The 24,354-nt window shown below is 41.1% G+C and overlaps 1 protein-coding gene across 5 annotated transcripts in view; it reads left to right on the forward strand.

Annotated features, from left to right (window-relative positions):
• CRCP (CGRP receptor component) overlaps nucleotides 1–24,354 on the forward strand; it is a 42,179-nt gene that overhangs the window by 2,553 nt on the left and 15,272 nt on the right. For 4 of the 5 annotated variants that reach the window (XM_053961248.1, XM_053961250.1, XM_053961251.1 and 1 more), the window contains exons 2-6: nucleotides 710–746; nucleotides 2,052–2,150; nucleotides 4,324–4,418; nucleotides 12,230–12,287; nucleotides 19,834–19,963. In XM_053961248.1, the coding sequence (XP_053817223.1) occupies nucleotides 710–746; nucleotides 2,052–2,150; nucleotides 4,324–4,418; nucleotides 12,230–12,287; nucleotides 19,834–19,963 (419 nt within the window). Of the gene's footprint in view, nucleotides 1–709; nucleotides 747–2,051; nucleotides 2,151–4,323; nucleotides 4,419–12,229; nucleotides 12,288–19,833; nucleotides 19,964–22,256; nucleotides 22,801–24,354 lie in introns of those variants that run through there. The other variant, XM_053961252.1, reaches the window with a different exon arrangement.

Genomic DNA, 24,354 nt, shown 5'->3' on the forward strand with positions numbered 1-24,354 from the left:
TTACTTTAAATATATAAATTTACAATATCCAGGAGGAATAAAGGCACAATGTGCTTGGCTCTGCCAGCCTTGGATAAGGATTCTTGCTTAATGGGGACTGAGGAAGTGGAAAATGGGAAACTCAGCCTTGCCCTTCTAATATGGGAACAGGCACATAAAGATGGCAAGAATAAATAAGGAGGAAATGCAATAAATTGGTGTTTTTTTCACTCAGTACAACACATAAAAATTAAAGCTCTCTTTGTGTCTATACACACACACGTGTCCGTGGTACTAAAATACTCAGGGTGCTCTTGCCTGATAATGAAAATAGTGCTTGTAATCTGAATTCTTTTTCCCATCATTCTTTATTTGAATAAAATCCGAGGCATTTTTTTTAAGGAAGAAGCAAAGCAATTTGTTTTGAGTGTGTGAAATTGGGTGAGTGAGTAAAATAGGGTGACTGAGTGAAAGGAGTGTGTTGTACAAGTGTGTTATGATTTATGGGGCAAACTGTGCAAAATATACTCAATATTTATGTCATCATTTTACTGACAGCATGGTAAATATTTTCCAGAGATGGCAACTGTAGAATCACCAAAATAAGATGTCTTAGAGCTTTTTTTTTTTTTTTAAACTTTAAGTTCTTTTAGTGTCTGTGACTGGGCAAAGAAAAGCTTCAAACGGTTTCATTTGGAACATAATTAATTGTTTTCATTTTTCCTTTTAGAAAAGATGCAAATGCTGCATTGCTGAGTAACTTTGAGGTAAGTTTGTCTTCATTCTGCTTTTAAAGCAGCAATTTCAAGCTGTCATCAGTCCCTTGCATAATCTTTGGAAGCTGAAACCTGGCAGTAGCAATCAGCAAAACCTGCAGGAGATTTACTCTTCCTTGCATTTGGTTTGTTTTAAAGAAAAAAAAAATCTTCTTTTTAAAGAAGATTTGGGAATGGTTTTGCTAGTAATGGGTGCTGTAGTGTTTGTTTGGTCTTGAGATTATTCTGAAGTGAGTATTTTTCTCTCATTTTAAGGGGGGTAGAAACAAATGTTGATTTAATTTAAGCCAGGTAATGGAAATGTTTTGCTTTGCTGATTAATTTCATTTTTGGAACAGTTTTAATAACCCAAGTGGTTCTGTCTGTGTTACTGTATTGCTGAAGCTGCTTTTTATTGCAGCTGTTTCATTCTATTGTGAAATTAATGTTGAAGTGTTTTATCCTGAGCTGCATCTGTCTGCAAACAGCAGAGCAGGCACCCGGTGAGTGTTAATGAGGCATCTGGGAAGAGCTCTGCTAAATTTCCTCTGAGAAATGGATGATACCCTGTCACCCAAACTGGTGTTCAGTGCCTGGCTGTTGAAACCATGTGAAAAAAATGGCAAACATGATTTTTTAAAGTACTGATTCCCTCCAACTACTGATTCCTTTCCATTTGCTCCCCTCCCCAGTGGCAGTTCCACAGCAAAGCCAAGGTTCTGTAAATCCAGGTGATGCTTTGCACACAAAGTTCCATCCCTGCAGTTCTCCTGTGAGCTTGTTGTCCTTTTGTGTTTGCTGTCCAGGTTCACAGCCTGAGTTTGATTTCAGCATTGACAGGTGTTCCTTTTCCATAGAGGGTGAAGTAATGGAGGGTTTGTAGCTGCTGATGTTCTATTTCTCACTGTCTGGAAAAGTTTGGTTTCTTATTTCTCTGGACTTGTCAGTTTATAATTCTCCAGGCTGGATCATGAGTGAAGCCAGGTAAAAATGAGGTGATGAACAGTAAGAAGTGCTCTGGTGCTTTGCTCTGGGTATTGACTCTGGATATTCTGCAAAGCCTGAAGCAAAACATCTGAAAAAGTTCCATTCATCTATTTAAAATAATCATAGCTTTTAAAAAACAAATTCCATCCTTATTCATCACTCTAGGGCCAGAACATTTCTCATTCCAGTTGTTGGTCCATCCACCAGAATAACCACACATTTTTTGTTGTTTGGCTGATAGAAATTTCCTGTTCACTTATGATTTCCTGCTGTAATATTTTAAGGTAGAATGCTCTCAGATGCTCTAAACCACTTTATTTTTATCTTTAGGTGTACCAGTTACTTACAGATCTCAAGCAGCAGCGTAAAGAGAGTGGCAAAACCAAGCAGAGCTCTGGGCAGCAGAATCTGAACACAATCATGTATGAGGTGAGCAGCACTGGGAAAATCCATTTACCAGTTAGCTCAGGCTGCAATAATTCACACCCTTGGGGTTGTGTATTCATAATCTGGTATCAAATTTCCCCTAATTCAAACCATAATAAAATGTTTTATCTGCCACTTTTCTGTGGTTATAAGGGTGCTGTCAGGGCAAAGATAGGCAGCTGCTGTTCTTAAAATCTATAAAAGAATTTCAACATTTCAATCCCCCTGGTTTTCAACTGTTAAGGTTTGTTAGGAGTTTTTTTTTAATTCTAAAAATTCCATCCTTTAAGACACAGGGCAGAGCTTGCTATCATCTGCTGAATTTGTGATATTACCTAATGTGATAATTAAGATGATGATTTCAAAGCTGAGGCACAGATTACATGGTATTTTTTTATTAACATAATTAAATCAATAATTCCCAGCCAAAACAGATAATCTAAATTGGGTTTTGAGCCAAAGAAAAGCCAAACCCCATGTACAGATAACATCACTTGGATGCCAGCTGGGGAATAAACATTTCCTCCCTTGCTGGGAAGGAATTCTAAAATCTTATAATACAAATACCAACATTTAAAATAAATTAGCAACTTCCCAGAGCCTTGCAGTGAGACCCATTGTGTGTGTGCTGGAGAACTGCATGGGCAGCACCATGACTGACAGGCAGCTGAAAGCACTTTGCCTTTGCTTGCATGAGTAATTCTGTTGAGCCCTGACACAACTCATGTGGATAAGATCTGGCCTAGGCTTTGGTTTTGTTTTAGTTCTGGCTTTGTTTGAAAAAGGTACAGAGGTTGTCATTCCTAAGCCTTGCATTCAACAAAATAGGGGCTTACCAAAAATGGGAATTAAATCTTCATGGAGACTGACAGTCTCTTCCTGCACCTCTGGGAAACAGCTGAGGAAGATCCTGTAAGTAAATTTTATCAGGATGCACCTGAAATCTTGAATTGCTTTGTTACTCTATATGTTAAATACCTATAGGGTGCTTGGGGGTGTAGCTGGTGTCAGTTCTGGGTGTATTTTCTATGTTTGACTGAAAGAAAAACATAATTTGATTCTATAAGATTGTCTTTGGATTTCTTCACAAGTTCCCTACAGACTTGGATCCATTGGCACTGAAGTAACTCCATTAAAGGAACTTTGTTTTTCTGTACTTTTGGCTTTTTCATTGATTTGAAATTGTCAAAAAAAAAGATGAACCTGGAAGAGAAATTACTCCTGTGAAATAATTGCATTACATGACAATATAATAATTTCATTTCAATCACTGGTGAATAACAGCTTCATTTTATCTGGAAATGTCAGACAGGGCTTAAAGAAAGGAAAAATAACTTATAATTATTTCCAGCTCTTTATTTTGGGGTTTAATTCAAGCAACAATAAATATTTAGGAAGATTTTAAGTCCCTTCCAGTGAAAAGACAGCTGTGAACTGGAATTTTTGTGGGTTTTTTATAAAAAATTGGTTTTTTACTCAGTTCAGATTACTTTGTGTAATGTAATTCCATTATCCACCTGCTCAATGTTGTTACTGCAAATAAAGCAAATAAACAGAACATTTGCTGTCAAAGGTTGGTGGGTGTTATATGGAAAAAATTGATCAAAGTTTAATTGGCTCAATTAATTTTTAATAGCAAAATATCCTTGTAGATTTCATAACAAGCCACGTAATCTGCTTCTATCAACTTTAAATTGCCAAAAATGCAGGTGAAGGATAAAAACAAGGATAGATTAGAGATCTTAAGGAGGGATTTCTGGGCTGGCAGTGGGAATATTCCTGGCACAAAGCACATGGAAACTTGGGTTTAAGGATGAATTCAACTTTCCTGTGTGCTTTTAAAAGACAAAAACAAAACAAGGAGCAAACCAAGGTAGCAAATGTCTCACAAACAGCAAGAGGGGTTTTTTTAGCAGGCAGAGCTAAAACTCAGTCCTTTTCTGTATTCTTCAATTTGCAATTTTGTGCTTTGAACAGCTCAGATAAAGTTGATTTCCAAACCTGAATTGATTTTCCAGTTTTTCTTGAGACTTTTCAGAGTACCTGTTCCATACACAGCTAGTAAAACAAGTATTAATTAAGTAATTAAATATTAACTAATAAGTAATTAAATATGTTATTAAACTAGTATTAAATGTGTATTAAACAGCACATCTTTTCTTTCTGTCCCTTGCAGACACTGAAGTACATTTCAAAAACACCCTGCAGGTACCAGAGTCCTGAGACTGTCAGGGAGTTCCTGGTAGCAATGAAAGACCATAAATTAACCAAGTAAGTGAAGCTGTGCATTTGAACAGGAGTAAAAACTCAGTTAATGCTGAAAAACTGATCCCTGTGGACAGTGTGATGATCTGATTAATGGGTTTTAAGTATTTTCTACCATTATTTAAGTGTTCAGCCAGACATCTTTTCCTTCACTCGTGGCTGAGTATTTCTTCTCTTTATGTGCTTTTTGTCCAGCATTTCTGAGATCTACATTTCAGTTATTTAAATATTGTATCAACCAACCCCCCCCTCCCCCAGCAGTTTCCTGTGAAGCTAAATATCCAGTTGTTATTTTGGGAAGTTCTGCCTGGAAAAGAAAAGATTTCCTTTGCAGTTCCAAGACTCCAAGGGCTTTTTTCCCCTCTGTGAGTGCCTGTTCTTGAGGCACATAATCCTTTTGGAGCTCTGCAGAGTGGGAGTGAAGCCTGATGTAAATAGAAATGGAATCAGCTGGCCACTTGTTTGGATAGCTCTGGTCACTCCTGACTTATAAAGCAGAAAAAAACAATATTTAGCTGCTTCTAAATGACTCTAGAGGAGGAGCTTTTCAGACACTGTGTTTTTATTCCCTGCTGGGAGGACTCCCAAGGAGTTCATCCTCTGGGAAAGAGGCTTTTCATTCATTTGGCTGTGCCACAGTCTGCACAGTGAGAGCTCTGGAGTGATGCAGGGCAAGCTTTTAGGCTGTGCAGAGCAGAGAAAGCAGATTGGCAGCTTTTTGTTAGAGTTTCAGTGCCCCCTCTCTACAGACAGGCACATCCAGCACAGCAGCAGCTCTGCACTAAGGGATGCTGCTCCTTGGGAATTCTGGCCTGGAATTGTGCTTGCAGTGCTTTCTTTGCCAGGTCAGTAAATCAGTGTTTAACCCTCCTGTAGCTCATTTTATCCAGCAGGGTATTCATTGATGTACCCTAATTATTTTCTGGAGGTACCAAAGCGTGGAGAAAATACCAGAGGTGTAAAGAGGTGGTAATGTGGCACTGAGAGAATTGGCAGCAAACATTTCTTGAGTAGTAGTGAGCACCCTTCCCTTCTGGTAGTGTAATACAGCCCTTTTTAAAGAGAAATAAGTTTTGCTGTCAGTGCAGGGCAGCAGTTTAGGAAGAACTAGTAGAGTAGGATTTTTCAGAGTAAAACAAACTGAATGATGTTGGTGTAAAACTCCCATTAAAAATCGAAGTGTTTATTTTTGTTTAAAGCTCATTTCTAAACTTCTTTCAGGCAGAATTTGACCAGGACCTGAGGGTTAATTCTTAGTGTTATCACTTTAGGTCCCTTCACTGCAACTGCTCCCCTTGATGGCATCTCCAAGGCTGAAATACTAAATAATTTAAGTTATAAAAGACACACTTCCAGCTACAGATTCTCTGTCTCTCACAGTGCTGAGCACTTTTGTAGAAGATCTACCCAAATATTCACCTTCCTACAACTGCTTGTTCAGTGAGCTGCAAAGGTTGGAAAAGTTACAAGCTTTAAATGAGCTTTTGAACTGCTCCATTTTTTATGGATGCTCCAAGGTGCCTTTGGGGTTGGATATCATCCTGTGTGTCCTTTTCCTGAAGCAAGGGAATTATCCCCAAATCATTTCTTGTGCATGGTGGCAGCAGGATGAGAGTGAAGAGCCAGCCAGTGGTGTAGGTGACAAATTTACTCTGTGAGAATTCAGATTTGTTTTGTGAGCATCCTGTACAACTTCTATCTGGTAAAGAACTTCCCAACTCTGCCACGTGCTTTACAGAATGAAACCCAGAATTGTTTTGTGTGATCCTGGCACTTCTTTTTTTCTGATCTTTTCCATCTTTTCCATTGTCCACCAGGGCCCACCTGGCATCCCCTTCACCCCAAACCACAGAGAGCACAAGGGCTGCAATTACTCTTTAGGGCACTTTATGTTAAACCACTTAAAGCAGTGATGCCTCCAAGGCAATTTGGAGCTACCCTTTGGTTCCTAACTAAGGTCATTTCAACACTGCTTCTCTTGTTAAATAAAAAGGCTTTGATGGTTTCCATTCTGTGGGATGGAGCTGGTGTTTAGGGATTTCATTCCAGCTGTGTGCCAGAGAGCTTCCTTCCCTTGGAGAGGAAAGTCCTGCAGTGTTTGCTCTTCCAGGACCTTGCTTGTGTGATCCCTGTAATGACCTTTCCTCCCACCAAGGGTAATGAGCTCCAGACTCTCTTTGCTGCTTCCTTTCTGGGTAAGGCACCCCAAAACGTGCTCTCTGAGCTGCTCAGACACTGTCTGTGCTGCTAACAGATCTCTGCAGTGGCTGATGAGATTTATTTGTGTTAATTGGGGTCTGTCCTCAGACAATTCAGTCTGGTTAAAGGGTCAGCAACACCCCATCACCCCAGACTGCTTCCCTGCCCTTTACATTCCTGTCATGACTCCACCTCTAATCAGAGAGGAAACAATTAAACAGTGTGTTTATGCTCTTAATCAGGCTTAGCCTATTTCCTAAGACCAGGATTTGCAGCCCTGCCTTGGGCTGTGCCATTCCCTGCTCAGGCTGTGATTGCTGCCCTCAGCACTAGGCTGTGCTCATGGATGGGAGAATCCCCAGCTGGGAAGAGAGAGCAGCCAGGGAAACACCAACAACTGAGGCACAGCAGAGCTTTGAATCGAGGGAATTCTTATTTTTCCTTCCACAGCCCTGCAGATGTCAGGCTACACGTGATGTCTCTGCTTCAGTGAGAGAACTGGTAACAGAATTCTGGCAAATTCTGCAGTTCCTGGAGAATCACCTCAAATCCTTCTGTTATCACTGATTTTTGCTACTCAAAAAACCAGGTTAACAGACCAGCATCCATTTTGTGATGGATTTGTCTCATTACTGTTACAGACACAAAAAAAAAGGCTTCCTAAAAGGCAGGTTTTAAAAATAAACACCATGTGCAAACAAATATTCTAGAGTCATTTCAGAAAGCTGCCTTGCTAAATGGGGCAAATTAAAAGCCAGATATTTCACTGATATAGTTAAGGTGTGGTAAAACAGTTTCCCCCATAGTTTTTAATAATTACTTTGGTAAAATTCAAACTATAGAACTGAGATTTTTTTAAGACTAAAGCTCTGAACCCACAAAATGAATTTTATTATTACCTTGTTGAGGCCTCAGGCTTTGGCTGAAGCTCCAGTTCAGTGAGCCATGTTGTACTTGGAAATAGAGTTTGCCACTAGCAGATAATTTTCCAGTCTTAGTGCTGGAATGGCTTCATATTTTTAAGGTATAGTGAATTGCATTGTATGAAAAGAACATTTATTAAGCTGGAACTCTGTAATTATGGTTCAATGAAAACTGGCTCTACTTGTGCTTCTTCCTGCCACTGATAGCCTATCTTGCATCTAATTTTGGGATAACCAAATTTCCAATCACTGCATATTATAATTTTAAAAAAACTGGTCAGGAACATTGCCCTTTTTGTCTTTAAATCAACACAGCTGAGGAAGTGTTGAGCTGAAAATCTTCAGTACTTTTAGAAAATATTTTCCCTCATGACTGCCAAAAACTACAACAGGTACAAACCTCTGCAATATTAAAGGCTGAAGGATTTGCTTTGTAATTTTTGTCTCCTCCAGAGCTTTCAAAATGAATATTTAACAGCAAGTCAGCATCGTGCTCATTGAACAAGAGCATCATTTAAGAGGCTTTAAGAAGATTATTCTCAGCTTTTCCAGTGGGAATCCTCATGGAGAATCACAGCACCCACTGGGGCTGTGATTTCCCATTTTGGGGAAATCCTCCCTCAGCCAGACCCCATGCTCAGGACTCAGGCATTAAAAGTTGCCATGGCTTATTCAGGACCATGGGATTTATATTTCCAGCAGGAATCAAACCCCTGGTTGTGTGTCCAGCTGTTCCTTCATGGTTTTCCTAGTAACCCTCAAACATCCGTTCCTGAGGATAAATTTGCTTCTGCTCAGGCACAGATGTTTGAAGGGTTTTTTTAGCTCTCTGTGCTGGATCTTGGCACTGTTCTCTCCTTACACAGACCTCTTGCTGGAAAAACACTCTGGGAGTTCAGCAGATTAAAAAAAGGGCAATACCAACACACAGAGGAGATTTTGGTTAAAATATAAACTGCAAAAGTTTGCTTAGTGCTGACAGAAAATTATGCATTTTGTCTGAATTTCCACAAGAGCATGGAAGTATTTGTATTATTTTTTAGAATGGATGCATCAATGTAGGAATGTTCTGTCTGTGATCTTGAACATGAACCAGAGGTGGTTTTTGTCCTGTAGAAATGTATTTTAGGACTTTTAGATTGGAACTCAACATCTTCACCTCCTCCAGCACTCTCACCTCACACACCTCAGACCCCTTTTCCTCCCCATAACTGCACAGGCTTTTGTCCCCTGCAGCCTGAGCTTTGTGTGTGTCCCCAAACCCACTCCAGAGCATTTTTCCATCCTGGAAAAGCTGCTCCTGGCTGCAGCTGAGCCCCAGAGCTGCAGGATGTGGGCTGAGGCTCAGCCCCACAGCAGGAATTGCCATGGTGGGATTTCTCAGCAGGCAGGTCCTGTACAGCTCTGCAGCATGGCCCATTAACTCTGATTAGTGGGATCTTGCTTTTATGTGAGAACATTGCTTTCTCTGTCACTCATCTTTTGTATGGATTCTCTTCTTGAGTGAGCAGCTTTCGTGTTCCAAACTGGTACTAAAATCCAGGCAGAGCAGGGAAAATGCAGATGCTGAATTTTGGGGGCAGTGAAGCTGAAAATGTTCTTCACCTTCTGTTTGGATGAATGAGACAGTTCCCCTTTTTATTTAACGAGCATCAGTGTGCCATGAGTGCTGTAGGAAGTGTAAAGATGAATTCATGGGACCTGGAAAAAGTTAATTTTACTTTTTAGATTTAATGGAGCATGAACTAAATTCGGGCTTAGGTCTGTGCCCAAGCCAAACACTGCAATCAGGGCTGATCCTAAGACATGGTTGCCTTAATCTCTGATGAAATTGTGGTTATTCAAGTTTTAATATGTGTGTGTGCTGTCAGGAAATTCCAGGTACACAGAGAGCCTGACCCCAGCAGTCACTTTTTGGGATCAGACCCACAGCCTGGTCCCAGCAGTCAATTTTTGGGATCAGTGTTGAAAAGGTGCAGTGAGTACTGAGCTCCAGCTCAAACCTTTGCCTTCTGCTGCTGCTGAGGCCTGAGCAATCCAGTCTCCTACTAAATACAATTTAGAGACATTTTGGGAGTGTTTGTTTCATTGCTTCCCTCATAATCACATATTACCATGTCTAAAGATCGTTATGTCGGGATGTTAATTAGTGCTTATGCTGCACAAGCAGTTCTAGATGAAATATGGCATTTATGCAGCTTTTGGTTTTTTGGGGTTTTTTTTGCACCCTGCTGCTTGTTCCTTTGTGTTGTTTTGCATCATTTTCCAGTAGGGAGCTTTGCTGATCAAAACCAGCCATGAAATCCTTCAGATTACACATCTGAATGTGTTAATCACTGCAAGTTCTCTCTCATTTTTCTGTACACATTTATAAAATCTGCAAATACCCTGAAATGCTGCTTTTAGGATCTGTTTGGCCTGACTGTAAAATTTCTGTCTATCCCTAATGAGTTGGAGTGCTGTTCATGGCTTATAAGCAAAAACTCTTGGAGAGGTGACCCTTTTTTGTTGTGCCCTCTGTTTCTTCAGGAAACATCAGCAGTTGCACTAACTGATTGTTTTAGTTATGATGTGTAACTGGTTAAAATAAATAAAATTAAATTTTATTTAATTTATTTAATAATTTTATTTAATTTATTTCTGCTTGCTGCTGTGCCAATAATTTTCCTGTGATAAACACAGCTCTACCTGCTTGAACATAGCTCTGGGTAAATCAGGTTTACATTCTTCAGTTCAGGCATAAAATGGCTTTTGCCATTTGATCCTCTTTATTTGGCTCTGGAGTTTATATTTCAAGGATATTACTTTGAAAAGAAGAAGATGAGGAACTGTATGTAATAGAAGTCAGATAATGTGCTTTGTGTGGTGGAGCTGGAGGATTGGGATATTTCTTGCTGCAAAAGAGAAGAAAGAGTTGTTTGAGAAGGCTCTGAAGTGTCATGTGAGAGAAACTTGGGTAAAATATGAATTCATCACAGTCTGTCCCTGTAAGTAGGGCTGGAGGAGGAGGAGGAGGAGGGAGGTTTTTACAAGGAGGATCCTCAGAGGAGCTGTTAAAGAGCTCTGGAAACTGAGGCACCAACATTTGCTTGGCCAGGGAGCAAAGCAAAGAGCACTGAAAGCACCAGCTCTGTCTCCATCAGGCACCAAAGCAGGGAATTCCCAGTTCTGGAGGAAAAATCTTCCAAAAATCCAGCTGAATTTGCCATATTTTTATGGAATAAAGGTATTATTTAATATGCTTTCCCCAGCTCTGCATGGCAATGCTGCCTTTAGCTTTGCTTTTACACAAGTGAGTTTTATCTCTGATTGATTCTTTAAATCACCTGCTTTCCATGTAAAGGATTTGAGTGCTCATCTCCTGTCGTTATTGGGGTTTTATTCCTGGTTTTTATGGCTGTGGTAGATGGCAGCAGTTATAAACACCTCATCTTTCTGCCTGTAAAGTGCTCTTGAGTTCAGAGCAAAATCCAGCCATGCTCTCTGCAGCCTCCTGTTAGAAACACCAAATAGATTTGAGTGATTAACATGGAAAAACAAAGGAGGTGGATTCCCTGCTTCCCATCACCAATGAAAACATATTTTGGCTCTCCAAAAGCAAAGCAAATTAATAATAAATAAATAGGAGGTTTTCCTAGAGCTTTCTGTTAGGGATTGTTAATATCTCACAAATGCTGGATTGAAAATTTACAAGCTTTTCTTCTGAAGCTGAAAGTGATGATGAAAATGGACATTTTAGCTGGCTCACCCAGCAGCCAGTGGCAGAGGCCTTTTGAAATGAAATTATATCTCTGAGGTATCTCCAGACACACAGAAATTGTTGGTTGTAAACATGGAGTGATCTGTGTTCTCTTAAAAGCTGTGAGGTTTCCTTTCTAAATTCCCCCAGGGGAAAACCCTCCAGAACCAGATTAAATATGCTTTAAACCCTCCAGAACCAGATTAAATATGCTTTAAACCCTCCAGAATCAGTTTAAATATGCTTTAAACCCTCCAGAGTCCATTTAAATCTGCTTTAAAGATGCCCTGTAATAAAAAGTCCAGGATTTCAGCTCACCATGAGAATGGTTCAGCTTTACTTAATGCTGAAGATGAAGCATCATCTTTCTTAAGGAACAAATTGCTCCACGTTTTTTCTCTCTGAATGGAAAAGCAGATTTTAATTTTGTGCTTTTGAAAAATGTATTTCTACCTTGGAGAAGGTAACAAATGCCAAGATTTAGTTTTTTTCCAAACTGTAGTTCCCTACTGGACCTTTGTAATTGCAATGAGCTAAAAGAATAAACTTTAAGCTTAAAGAAAGAAAGTTGCTGCCATTTGATGAGATTGTAACTCCTTAGGTATGAAAATTGTTCTTGTGGTTGTGTGTTCATGGCAGAAGTTTTGCATGTCTGGTGAGTGGTTTAACATTTCTGCAGAGCTTTAACAAAGCAGCAGTTAATTAATGATCTGAGGGTCTCTGCTTGCCCCCTTGGGCCAACAGCAGCATGGCTGAACACAGGAAAGTCCCCAAATCATTAAAATATCCAAATGATGGCCCTTCAGCCACACTGCAAACCCTGCCAGGATCATTCCTGGCAGTGACATTTCTTCCCTATCAGGAAATATCACGAATGTGTTTGCATCACTGCAGCCATTGAGGGGATCCTCAAACCACCCAGTAATGTGGATTTTCTTCCACTGTGCTTTTACCAGGGCAGAAAAGCTGCAGCTGCTGAACCACAGGCCTGTGAGTGCAGTGGAGATCCAGCTGGTGAGTAACAATGCCTGGGCCTGTTCAAAGCTTAACTGGAAGCAACTTTAACCTTGGAGATCAATTGAATAATTGCTTTCTCATGGGCCAGTGATTGAATGTATCCCTTTATTTTATACACATTTTACATCCACGGCTTCAAATCCACTCAGCTTCCTGTCAGAGCCCTCTCAGACAGATTCTCCACCTCTGTTTGTTTCAGTGGCACATTTAAAATACCCAGTGCAGTCATTAAAGGTGATTTATGAAAGTATTGCAAATAAGAATATATTTAATCTTTTTGCTGTGCAGCTCTGTGATGGAATACTTTATTTTTGTACATCTTCCCTGGTTGTTTTAATGGCATGTTTTAAGTGTTTTGTTTTTTTTTTTTTTTGTTACACTAAAATCCAAAATTCTAAAAAGAAATGAGCAGTAATGCAGGATGAGAAATGGGTATAAACCTTCTGATGGAAAGTAGCCATTGTCAGTATAAGAATAATTCAGCTGTAAAGAGGGATTGTCACTAAATAGAAATAGATGCTTCTGTTCTCTCAAGCATCTCCTCAGGAGTACAAACCCCTGTGGTAATAAAGAGATTGTTACAATCAGGATATTATTTCAATAAAGATCTCTTGCATTAAGAACATCTGTTTGCAATCTTCCCCTGGAACCAAGCTGAGGGGGAGCAGGATCATATTTTGCTGAAAAAAAAAAAGGGGGAAGGATTAAAGAGGGACCAGTAGGACAATTTTTCTTCTGTCACCAGGATGAAAATGCTGAAAGCATCTCAGAAGAATGATTCCAGCTGAGCAATGAATGCTGTGTTCTGGGCCTGAGGAGATCAGTGTCCAGCAGCAGCCCAAGCAGGAGCTTTGAGTCAGTCACAAAGCTCCATTTGGAGCCTGTCTCACACCTCTGGTAGCTTAGACAGATTTATTTTATTGCCATCTGCAGGCTTTCCTTCCCTTCTTTAAATGCAGGCATCTTTTGGGGCTCTCAGGTGACTGCATGGCTTTGTCTCTTCTCTCCTGTCCCACCTGCTTCATTGTTATATATAAATAACATATAAAATATTGTATAAAAATAACATAAATATAGATATATATGTTTAGATATAATTATAAATATAAATAAATATATATATACACAAATATAATGAATTAATACATAATATATAAATATATAAATATTATATTTATTTTATATTCTATAAACATAAGATAATAGAAATATTGTATAAATAAACAATATATAATATATACATATATAGAATAAAAATATACCTATATATTTTTATAAATAAATCTATAAAGTAAATTTAAATAACTAATATATAATATATAAAATAATATATAATACAAAAATATATTATTAACATATAATATATGAAATATCGAAAATCGTTTTCTCCTGTGTCATTTTGAAGAAAATAAGAACTTTGGGCCTTTCTATTAGAAGTCAGCTTTCTGTAGAGTTAATTTAGATATTCCAATATTTGGAATATTTTAGATATTTCATATTTTAGATATTCCAAGTTTCGTAGTGTCAAAGTTAAATAAAACTCGTTGTTGAAACTTAGAGAGCACAGCCACAGGATTTGAGCTGTCAGTTCATTATTGATCCATCTCCAGTGATCAGAGCCAGCTTGTGAAAAGTTTCCCATCTGTACATTTGGGGTTAGCCTGAGTTTGTCTCCTCCTGGAAGCTGTGGGGAGCAGTTGCTGCTGTTCCATTGTGGTTCCCCTGCACTCCCAGGGCACATTTCCTTCCCCACATCAGCACTGCAGGGTGAGTGTCCTGGTTTGTTAACCCTGTGCTCCCCAGAGCTGCACACATCAGCACTGCAGGGTGTCCTGGCTTGTTAACCCTGTGCTCCCCAGAGCTGCACACATCAGCACTGCAGGGTGAGTGTCCTGGTTTGTTAACCCTGTGCTCCCCACAGCTGCACACATCAGCACTGCAGGGTGTCCTGGCTTGTTAACCCTGTGCTCCCCAGAGCTGCACACATCAGCACTGCAGGGTGTCCTGGCTTGTTAACCCTGTGCTCCCCAGAGCTGCACACATCAGCACTGCAGGGTGTCCTGGCTTGTTAACCCTGTGCTCCCCACAGCTGCACACGTTGGAAGTGCCTCCATCAAAGCCTTTGGAGCTCAAGGGCTGCTGGGGAGCTGCAGGTTGGTGCTCCTGACATCCAGAGCTGGGAGAAGCAAGGAGATGATGTTGCTGTTCAAGTGCTGGCTTGGACCCTGTGTTTGATGAGGACAGAGGCTGCAGCAGTCACTGAACACACAAAACCTGCCTTTTCTGGGTATAAAATCACACAGAGGTCACCCATGCACAGGTTCCTGCAGGAGAATCCATTCCCTGCAGTGCTGGATGAGACACAACCTGCTGAGAAGTGAATTCTGGCTCTAAAATTTGATTTTAGATTGAGAACCTTGATCCTGAATCAAGAGCTTTGATTCTCCCCTCACTGAACTTGCCCCTGAATCAGAAATAAATGCTGGGGAGAACTTCTGAGCAGTTCCTGAAATGGGGGCACATCGATCTTATTTTTCAGAAAGATTTAAACAAAATGCCAGCCTGGTCCAAGCTGGCTCTCTCTTGCTCAGTTTTGATGTCTCAGATGTCCAGCCTGACCATGGAATGGGGTCTGATTTACCTGGCAGGCTCATGGGAGAGGATATTTATCATTATCATTATAATTACTGCAGCTTTTTAGTATTTTACTCTCCCTCTACAAAATTCCTTATTTTTAGCTGTATGCAAACAATAAATCCATATTGATAAAATTATTTTGCAGCTAAAAAGCAGATTTCTGTTGTGATCTTTTGTAAACCTTAATGCATAAATTGCTGCCCTTGTTCATCTTTGCCTTTTCCAGCTCCTGTGCCAGGATTTATTTTCCAGCAACAATAGCAACAAAAGGAGCATGAAATTCAAATTCTTACCCCACAGAGTAAAACACTGTACACATTGCAGCTATCTTGACCTCCTGATTTAATCTTTAACATATGTTGGGCCAGGCTCAGTGATTCCCAAAAGGAGGAAATAAAAAGTCAGGGATGTTCAGCTCACCATGAGAGTGGTGAAGATGAAACATCATCTTTTTTAAGGGACAAGTTGCTCCACATTTTTCTCTCTGAGTGGAAAAGCAGATTTTAATTTTGTGCTTTTTAAAAATGTATTTTTAAATATGAAATTACCTTGGAGAATTTCATATTTATGTGCATAACCAGGCTGGCACATTGTCTTTTATACTGGAAAATAATAATGACAAGTATTTTGGAAAATGAAAGATCTTAAGGGGGTTGAAACAGTTTGTTTTCTCAACAGTGTATTTTGCCTTGCCTTTGGTTAATTATCTCTGAGGGACATTAATTCAATCATTCAGTCTTTTACTTTATTTTTTAATGTGTTTTTTTTTTTCCTATTGATGTGGTGCTGAGCAGTTTCAAATCACTGTTCAAAGGAGGAAATAACTGTGATTTTCTCATCAAACATCTCCCTCCCCCACTGGAGCTAAATTATGTGCTTGATTGCTTTGGAAATGATCAGAGTCCCTATTTCCTTTATTACTGTACTTTAGTGATTATTTAAAAATCTAATTCTTAGCTTATTATTCCAATAAACGATAGCTTTTAACCCACAGGTTGTTCTTTGATGCTGAGGTTTGTTGACCAAATGCTGAGAGAATTTCTCAGTTCTTTCAGAATTTTTTTGGGATCCTTCAGTGTGGCTTTATTTATTCTTCATTCTTGATTTATTGTTAAGTCTCAGGAGACTAAACCAAATAAACATTAGCACTGAAAGCAGCACAGGGAGGAGGATGAAGTCTCTTAAATTCTGCTTTTATTTGGGTAAGCACAAAAGATAGGTATGGTTTGAATTAAGGATGTTTGTCCTTGTTTCACTGAGTAAAAAAAAAGGAATTTAGACAGTCCTGAGTGATTTTGTGCTTCTATTTGTCTGTGGCACTGTGAACATAGATTTACACCTTAATTTGTGAATAAACATTTTAATCCCTGGGATTATCTTCATGGGCTGGCTGTGAATTTCTGAGAATTAAATTTGAACTGCAGGGGGAATATGCTGCTTTTAGTTTGAGCTGGAAGAATTTTATGCCAATTAATTTATAAAGTTTTCCTCTTTGATTAGCTGTAGAGCATCGTGGAAACTAAATGGGATCAATGCTGACTTTATGAATACATTGCAATGGAAATTGAGTAACAAACTGCTCTAATTTGGGTGAAATAGAAATTATTAGTGAGTTCTGAGCTGAGTGAATAATCACATTTCACAGGTAACACACACACTGGGTGTGGTTATGAATGACATGGATGAGCTGCAGCATATTTTGCTAAACCCCTGGAGTTTTTTTGGGGCAGCACAGCCTTGAATGCTGAAAAGCAGCACTGAGAATTATTTATGACATCAGGGTGCTTTTAATGCAGAAATTATATTTCTGTCACACTCCCCACTTCTGCTCCTCACCCAAATCTCCAGATATTGAGGCCAGCAGCACTGGCCAGAAATACCCCAAAGTTTTCACATGGCATCCTCTGAGAGGGGAAACTGTTCCCCTTAGGGCTGGGTGGCACTGCCAACATCAACATCTGAGCTCATCCCCTCCCTTCAAACATTTGCATTTTTGTTTTCTTTGCTATAAACTTCGCATTCCTGGCTGCTTATGGGCTCAGTCTGGCTCTTGAGCACTTTCAGCCAGTGCTGGGCTTTTGGCTGGAGATTTTCTCCAAGATTGGTAAAATTGCTGCTGGAGAAGGAGGTACCTGAATCCAGTTGGGGTTCTTTGCCTCTTAGGCTGCTTCTTACATCTCATTTCTCTTCTCAGCACCATATTTTTTAGTGCTCTCAGCATCAAAGGTATTTTGTCTTGCAGCTATAAATCAGAAGGCTGTGGGAACATCTGCTGAATGTAGAATGAGTGACCTCCTGTTCCCCCTGAGATCTGTTTTCTTTTAGGACGGTTTCATTTGCCTCTTTATCTGTGTGCTGTCTGTGCTTAATTTTTGAATTTTTCCTTTTGGCTTGTTGCTTTGCTGCTTCCTCACTGCTTATGTTTTCATAAATCATCTCAGGCTGTTTTTTCACTTCCTGAAAGAGTGAAAAAAATTGATTTTCACAGTTTGTGCTTTTGATCCTTTGAAATCTCAAATAATATCACAACAAAATAAAGCTGAAGCATCAACTTGACTAAGAAGCTGTCTGTCCATCCTGCTAAATGTTGATTTGTGTCTGTTGGTGATTCCTGGAATCTGCTGGAGAGGCACCAAGAGTTGAAGGAATTCCCACTTCCCTCTGGATCTGTCAGCAGAAGGGAATTTGGGAGCTCCATCCCCTCCTCAGTGCAGGGTCTGGCATCTCTAAAAATGCTTTTCACAACATTTTAGTGCGACATCACTTAGAGCACCAGAGCATCTGAAACACCAGAGATGATTCTCTTTCATCAGCTTGGTGCTCAGCTGGGATTTCTGGGGCTGCCAGAGCATCCCCCAGAGCTGCTGTGTCTGTCCCTGCAGTCTGTCAGCCTCGTGCTGTGCCAGTAAAAATGACATCAGTGGGGTTGTTCATGCTGGGAGTTGGGATATACGTACTCCATTACTCATCTGGAGTCACTGGGGAGCAGGGAGGGAAACAGGGAGTAGAATTCACATGTTCTGCCTTAAAATCAGGAGGTGGTAAGAGCTGATCAGAAATGCCTGGTTTTTTGTTTGAGTTCTGATTTCATCAGAGCAAGCACCTAAAGGAGAAAGTGGAGGGGAAAAAAAGGGAGAGGAGATACAGATATAGCTAAAACTAAAACGGGAAGAGGGTTGGACTTTATGTCATGAAATAAATCAAATCTAAACAAGGCCAAGTGCTGTTTTTCTGAGGGATGGTAACAAATCTGGGAGACACTGGTTCAATCATCCTACCTGGAGTGATCCAGGTGTCCAAAGCACCTGGGCAGGTTCTTTGTGCAGCTCCTGCTCCTACAGCACCCACCCCACCTTGAAAATTGAGTGTACCAGTAATGAATAACCCCATAATCCAGTCTGAAAGCCAGGCTGATAATCCTCTGTGAGATTTAACAGCAAAGGTCATGTGGAGAGGAGTGATTTGTCAGCAGCACTGACACCGAGGAGCGGGTGGAGCAGATTTGATCATGGAATCACAATCCCAGAATAGTTTGGGCTGGGAGAGACCTGAAAGAACATTTAGTTCCAGGGACATCTTCCACTTGTACAGTTCCTGGTGTGTTGCTGATGCTCCAAGGTGTGCTGAGATGATTCCCTGTGGGAATTGCTGGCAGGAATCAGCTGCCAGGGGCTCTCCCAGCTGGGGCAGGAGGATTTGAGTGTTTTTGAGCACAGGCTGTGCAGAGGAGCAGCTGCTGGGAAGCAGAGCCAGGGCTGCTGTTCAAGCCAGTGTCCTACAGTAGTTGTTGAGCTTGGAAAGCCACTCCACAGGGATTTTCATCCTTTGATGGAGATAGTCCCCAGTAAGTCATTAACAAATGGAATCTCAGTGTCTGCCTTTTGCTGAGGAGTGGATTCTCTGTGTGTGTGCAGATCTGTGGATGATCCTGATGAAAGATAATCAGATTGTGCAAAGAGGGCTCTGAAGAAAAACAAAAATGAGTTGAAATCCCACTCTGTTTTTCAGAAGGCATCTGAAGAGCTGGCAGTTTGCAGCTAGAGCTGATTAAACCTGCATTGACTTGCAACCATCATTACTATAAATCACTCCTCTTCAAAGGCCATTTTCAAGGACTTGCTGTAAAAAGAAGAAAACTCAAACCCCACAATCCTAATTGGTTTCATTTGTGTTTGAAGACTTCTTACTTGCTTTTCCAGTCCTCTGACAAGCTTTTTTTCCTTTTAACAGCTGCCTATAAATTAGAGCAGTTGTTTTACTGGTAGCAATGATATAAAAGCTGCCACAGCTCCACAGTGGGAGTAGGTCCCTAATTAATCTCATGGAATCCTGGAGTTGAGTCATGACAGTGTTTTTGATGTTGCTCAGAGCTTTTAAATGTCTTTATATCCAGGAGTCTCCCAATCCAAGCAAATTCCAGTAGAGTACAGCTGCTGTAGGATGAGGTGGTTTCTTTTATGGGCTGGTTATTTTGTGCAGGTATTGGATGAGATGTCAAGGTCCAGGGAATCCCTCTCAGGATATTCCATGAAAACACAAAAACTTGGGAAAAAGGTCAGGAAGGTGAGGCTGCATCTGAGCTAAAGGAAAAGCCTGGCTCAGGACAAGGATGTGGAGGTTGAGAGAGGCTTTAGGATAAACCAGGCTGTTCCCAGGGTGGTGTTTTCCTTACTGTAAGGAAAGCAGGATCTCATTACACAGTGCCAATTGTCGTGGTGAACAATGGAGTTCTTTCTTTTTTTTTTCTTTTTTCCCCAAAATATTCCAAGAGTTCTGCTTTGTAAAATACTTTTGTGATGAGCTCAGGCTGTGCCTTGACAAAGTCTTCCCTGCTGAGCTGAGTCCTTCTCCCCGAGGGAGGAAGTGTGGATTTGATGATGCCAATGGGGTTTTTTTTGACCTGCAGATGGTGGAAGAAAGCGAGGAGAGGCTGACAGAGGAGCAGATCGAGTCCCTCCTGCAGACAGTCACCAACATCCTGCCAGGGGATCCAGAGGAGCAGCAGAGGGACTCAGCAATGGCAACAGAAGACAAAGGTGACCAGGCATAGGAGGCAGCACTTCCAGAAGAGAACCAGCTGCTCTTAGTCTGGGTTTGATACCAGTTCAATCCTGTATTGCACATAACTGTAAAATATATTCACATCTTTATGATCTGGAGGTGATGAGGGAACCAATTGTTCATAAGGAAGAAGGAAAAAGGACACTATTGTTTGGGTGTTTTGTCATAAACGGGGGTGGCAGTGCCGGGGTTTGCAGTGCAGGAGTGCTGGGGCTCAGCAAAAATCTTCTGGGATTTTTCCATTCCCCACGGAATCAGCACAGCAGTGCTCCAATGAGAATTCCTTTCAGAAGCTTTGCAGTTGCCCAAGTGGCTTCCAGAGCAGTGCAAAGCCAATTTTGGGGCTGTTTGCAGAGCAGGACATGGGCAGGGATGTACAGGAGCTCCTTGGGGTCTGGCCAGGCACTCCCAAATCTTGGCATCATGGAATTGAGAGGATCTGTGGGAGGACTCAAGGATGTCTGATAGTCCCTTCTAAATAAAAGAGATCCAGATTCAGCAAATTGCACTGAAACCAGGGAGCTGGGGAGGGGGTGAAGCTGTGAAATGAAAGCTGTGAGTGCCCAAACAGCAGAATATTGAGGTGTCTCTTTGCCCTCTGAACATTTATTGCAATATTTACACACAGACAAGGCACTCCTGTGGTGGAGGAATAAATGAGGCAACACTGAGCTCTTGATCTGGTTTGGAAAAATGAGAGTCAGGCCTGGATGAAGCAGAATTTCCTGAGCTTTTTTTGTCTGATGAAGGATTTCAGGATCAAGTATTTCATGTTGAAAGCCTTTGTGATTATAACAAATCATTTGTGTGTGAATATCCACACAAAGCCAGCCACTGGTTTAAATTGTGGCTGCAGACCATTCTTTTATAATTATTATGATGCACTGGAAATAGAAATTAAATTTTAGTACATCCTGGGAGTTTTGTGACTTACAGATGAGATCAAATCACAATATCTGACTCTTTTTTTTTCCCCCTCAGCTCTGTGATGGGTTTATTTTTTGTTTTTATGCAGAGAATTTTTGCTTTCTGAGCTTCAGTTGTGCAGTGTATGAAAGAGACTGATAAATTCCAGTGTCTGGGGGATTTGTCATATTCGTTTCCATGGTATTTAAGCTTCTTTGATGTTTGGAGAAGAACGAAAATGATTGGGAAAATGTATTTGTTGCCTCTTAAAGATAATTTATCATCCATTAAATGCCTTCCAAGGCTGGAGACTGAAGGTGCATTTAGACTGGGTTTGTTTAGTGTTGGAGGGGGAAAATCCCTGATGGGTCTGTGATGCATCAATGTATATTTTTCTCTCCAGAAGGGAAAGAAAATGAGAGATAAGTGGATCATAGCATGGAAAGACACTCAATTAATATTAAAATTAACATTTTTATTCACAGCAGCCCCTGATGTTGTTTGACAGCCTGCAGCCTTGGTCTGCAAGTATTTACATTTTGATCTGCTCTTTCCTAAAATGAAATTATTGAGATTTGTTCTGAACATATCAAAAGCAGCTGGAAGCAGACTGTAAATATCTTCAGCCAACAAGAACAACTCAACAGATCCCTGAAGTTGGGTGTTCCATCTTGGGAATTGATTTGTTGCTGGGCTGGATTTTTGCCAGCAGCTGTGTGGTTGTGGGGGTGCTGTACAGGATGCAGGAGCTCCTCACTTGCTGCTGCAGTGAACCTTATCAGTATCAGTTCCAGATGTTAACAGCTGTTAGCCCTCTGTAAATCCATCAGTGGCTTGTAAACAATGATTCCCCTAAAAATCCAGTGCTGAGAAACATTTGAAAGGCTCTGGGTTTGTGGCATGTGCATAACATCAAGAAATGAGTTTTAAAGCTGCTGCCTGTAAATTCAGGTGAAGATTTACTCTGAGGACAGGTTTGAGTTGTGTTGTTTGATCTTTTCTGTGTCAGAACCCCCAGATCAGAAATGATTTATGCAGATATCACCTTGCTGATGTGACACCATTTCCCAATGTCCTGAATATCACACAGAAGATCTGCCAGTCTCCCACATTTCTTTTTATTCCCTTAATTACCCCCTTAATTAACCATTCCCCACCACGGGAGATGGACCCTCCTAATTCTTGGAACGGAGGAAGTGGCACTGAGTGGCTCTGGGGGTGCAAGAAAGGTAAATGTGTGTTCTGAGAAGAAACTGAGCAGTTCCTGGATATTTAAGAAGTGGATATTACTTTTAAGTTTCTCATTTCTTATCTCTCCCTCACTTTTTTTTTCCCCTGCTGTGTGTGTTTGGCTCTGCTCAGGGCTGCTCTTGTGCTGAGAAAGGGGAATGAGCTGCCAGAATTCCTGATCTGATGCTTCAAAACACCTGGGCTTTCTCTTCCCATCCATTCAGATTTCTTGAGGATTCTTTGGCAGTCCCTGCTGGAGAAGTTTTATTAGAAGAAGCTTTATTTAATGGAAGGAGAAGGAGCTGCTGCTCCTGCCTGGCTGTGCTCTGGTGCTGGGCAGGGGGAATGGATCTGCTGGAGCCAGATGTGCACAGGGAATTTTGAGGAAGATCCAGGAAATCCCTCCTGCTGAGCTGAGCAGCTTTGGTGGAGCTCAGGGCTGTGTGTGAGGCTGTGCCTGTGGCTTTTTATTTTTTTGATGTTTCTTTTTTGTTAAGGTCAGGATTAAATGTGTGAGATTGTATTTCTTGTTTGGACTTAGATGTTTATTAGTTCTTATCTATATTATAGTCTTGCAGACTGTGAGTTCTACAGTACTTCAGTCTAACAAACTAAAAATGGAGCTGTATCTCTCTCTTTATAAGGCTTTTTAAGGATAAACTGTTTAATTAAGGAATGATACTTAAATTGTTTTTACTTTTAACTTAATAACTAATGACTCATGGCCTGCAATGCAGACTTTTTTATCTAATTAAACAATACTACCTAAACTCATAAAGAAGAAGGTGAAGAAGAAGGACCAGTCTCTGCCCTAAAACTTTTATCTTAACAAACTTCATATATATTACTTTAAAAATATATTTTACTATATATATTAATATTTTTAATATATTACTATATTCTAAAACTTAAGTTTTCCACCATGTGATATTACACACTTCTATTCAAACGACACACTTAGAATCCCAGTTCTGTCATTCAATTTTGGAAGCTTCTCCACAGCCTCAGGTGAAATGCAGTGTTCTCTTGGGGGTCAGTGCCTGGCAGCACAGAAAGTCTGAAATTCTCAGCAGCCAGGGTTCCAACATGTGCCCACCACTGAGTGCAGAATGGGACAAGCAGGGAGCAAAATTCATTTGGTTTGTATTTGTGTGGGTGTTCATTAGCTAAAGGTGAACAGCCCGAGGCAGGAAAAGCAAACCCACAGAACTGGGAGCTTTGGGGGTTTTCTTTGGAAGCAGATTGACTTCAAACAGCACTGAAATGGCTCACACCTGATTAATTCACACTTTGCTCTCCACCCCGTTGGAAATCTGTGTTTTTCCCAGTTGATGCTTGGAGGGGGAAGATTTGCTTGACCCTGCTGGAGCTGGGGGCTGGGCTCTGTGACCTCCTGAGCTCCCCCCTTTCTGTCAGTGCTTTCCCTTCCTCCAGCCGTGGATTCGGTGTTCCCAGCTCATTCAGGCTGCTCTCATTCAGGGCTGGGATGCAGAAATCTGGGATTTGCTCCCTGTCCCCCTTCCCATGCCTGCCTGGCCCCTTGGCAGGTGGGAGCCTGGCTGGCACAGTGCAAATCCTTCATTTCTGGGATGTGGGCAGAGGGCAGGGGACAGGCTGGCAGGGCTTGCAGCAGGATTTGGTGTCGTGCCTGTGGGTTCAGCACTTCCTGGGGGCTGGAATTGGGGTGTGTGGGCAACTGAGGCTGTTCCAGAAGAGGCTGCTCTGGTGTGAGGGATGAGTGGAGTTTCAGGGTGATCTTAACCACAGTTTGCTCTTGAATTTTTCTTCATTTGGACAAAATTACTCCACTGCCTTCAATTTGGCCCAGTCCAGAACCATTCCCTTCCCAGGTGCACCCTGGCTGTGCTGGGCCTCTCCAGCTCAATCCATCCCAGCCCAAACTGGGATTATTCTGGATCCTGCTTTTGAAACACACACATGCACACACACAGAGATATTTTTCTGTACTGCATTTTCTCTGATGAAATTTTTTATTGCCTCTGCCTGCCCTGGGGTGGCAGCTGTGCCGGGGCAATGTGCAAACAGCACGTTCTGCATCCCAGAGATTGCCTGCCTTCCTTGGCACCACATCCACTTCCCTGTGCTCCACAGGCTTGGGAAGCAGCAGCCTCAGCTGGGAGCTAAACTTGTGACACACTTTGTTTTTTGGCAGAGAGGAGTCAGGAAAGGCTTTGTGCACCTCAGCCTGGCCAGTATCAGGCTTTTCCTA

Source organism: Vidua chalybeata, chromosome 20 (assembly GCF_026979565.1).
Source record: "Vidua chalybeata isolate OUT-0048 chromosome 20, bVidCha1 merged haplotype, whole genome shotgun sequence".
NCBI lineage: Eukaryota > Metazoa > Chordata > Aves > Passeriformes > Viduidae > Vidua > Vidua chalybeata.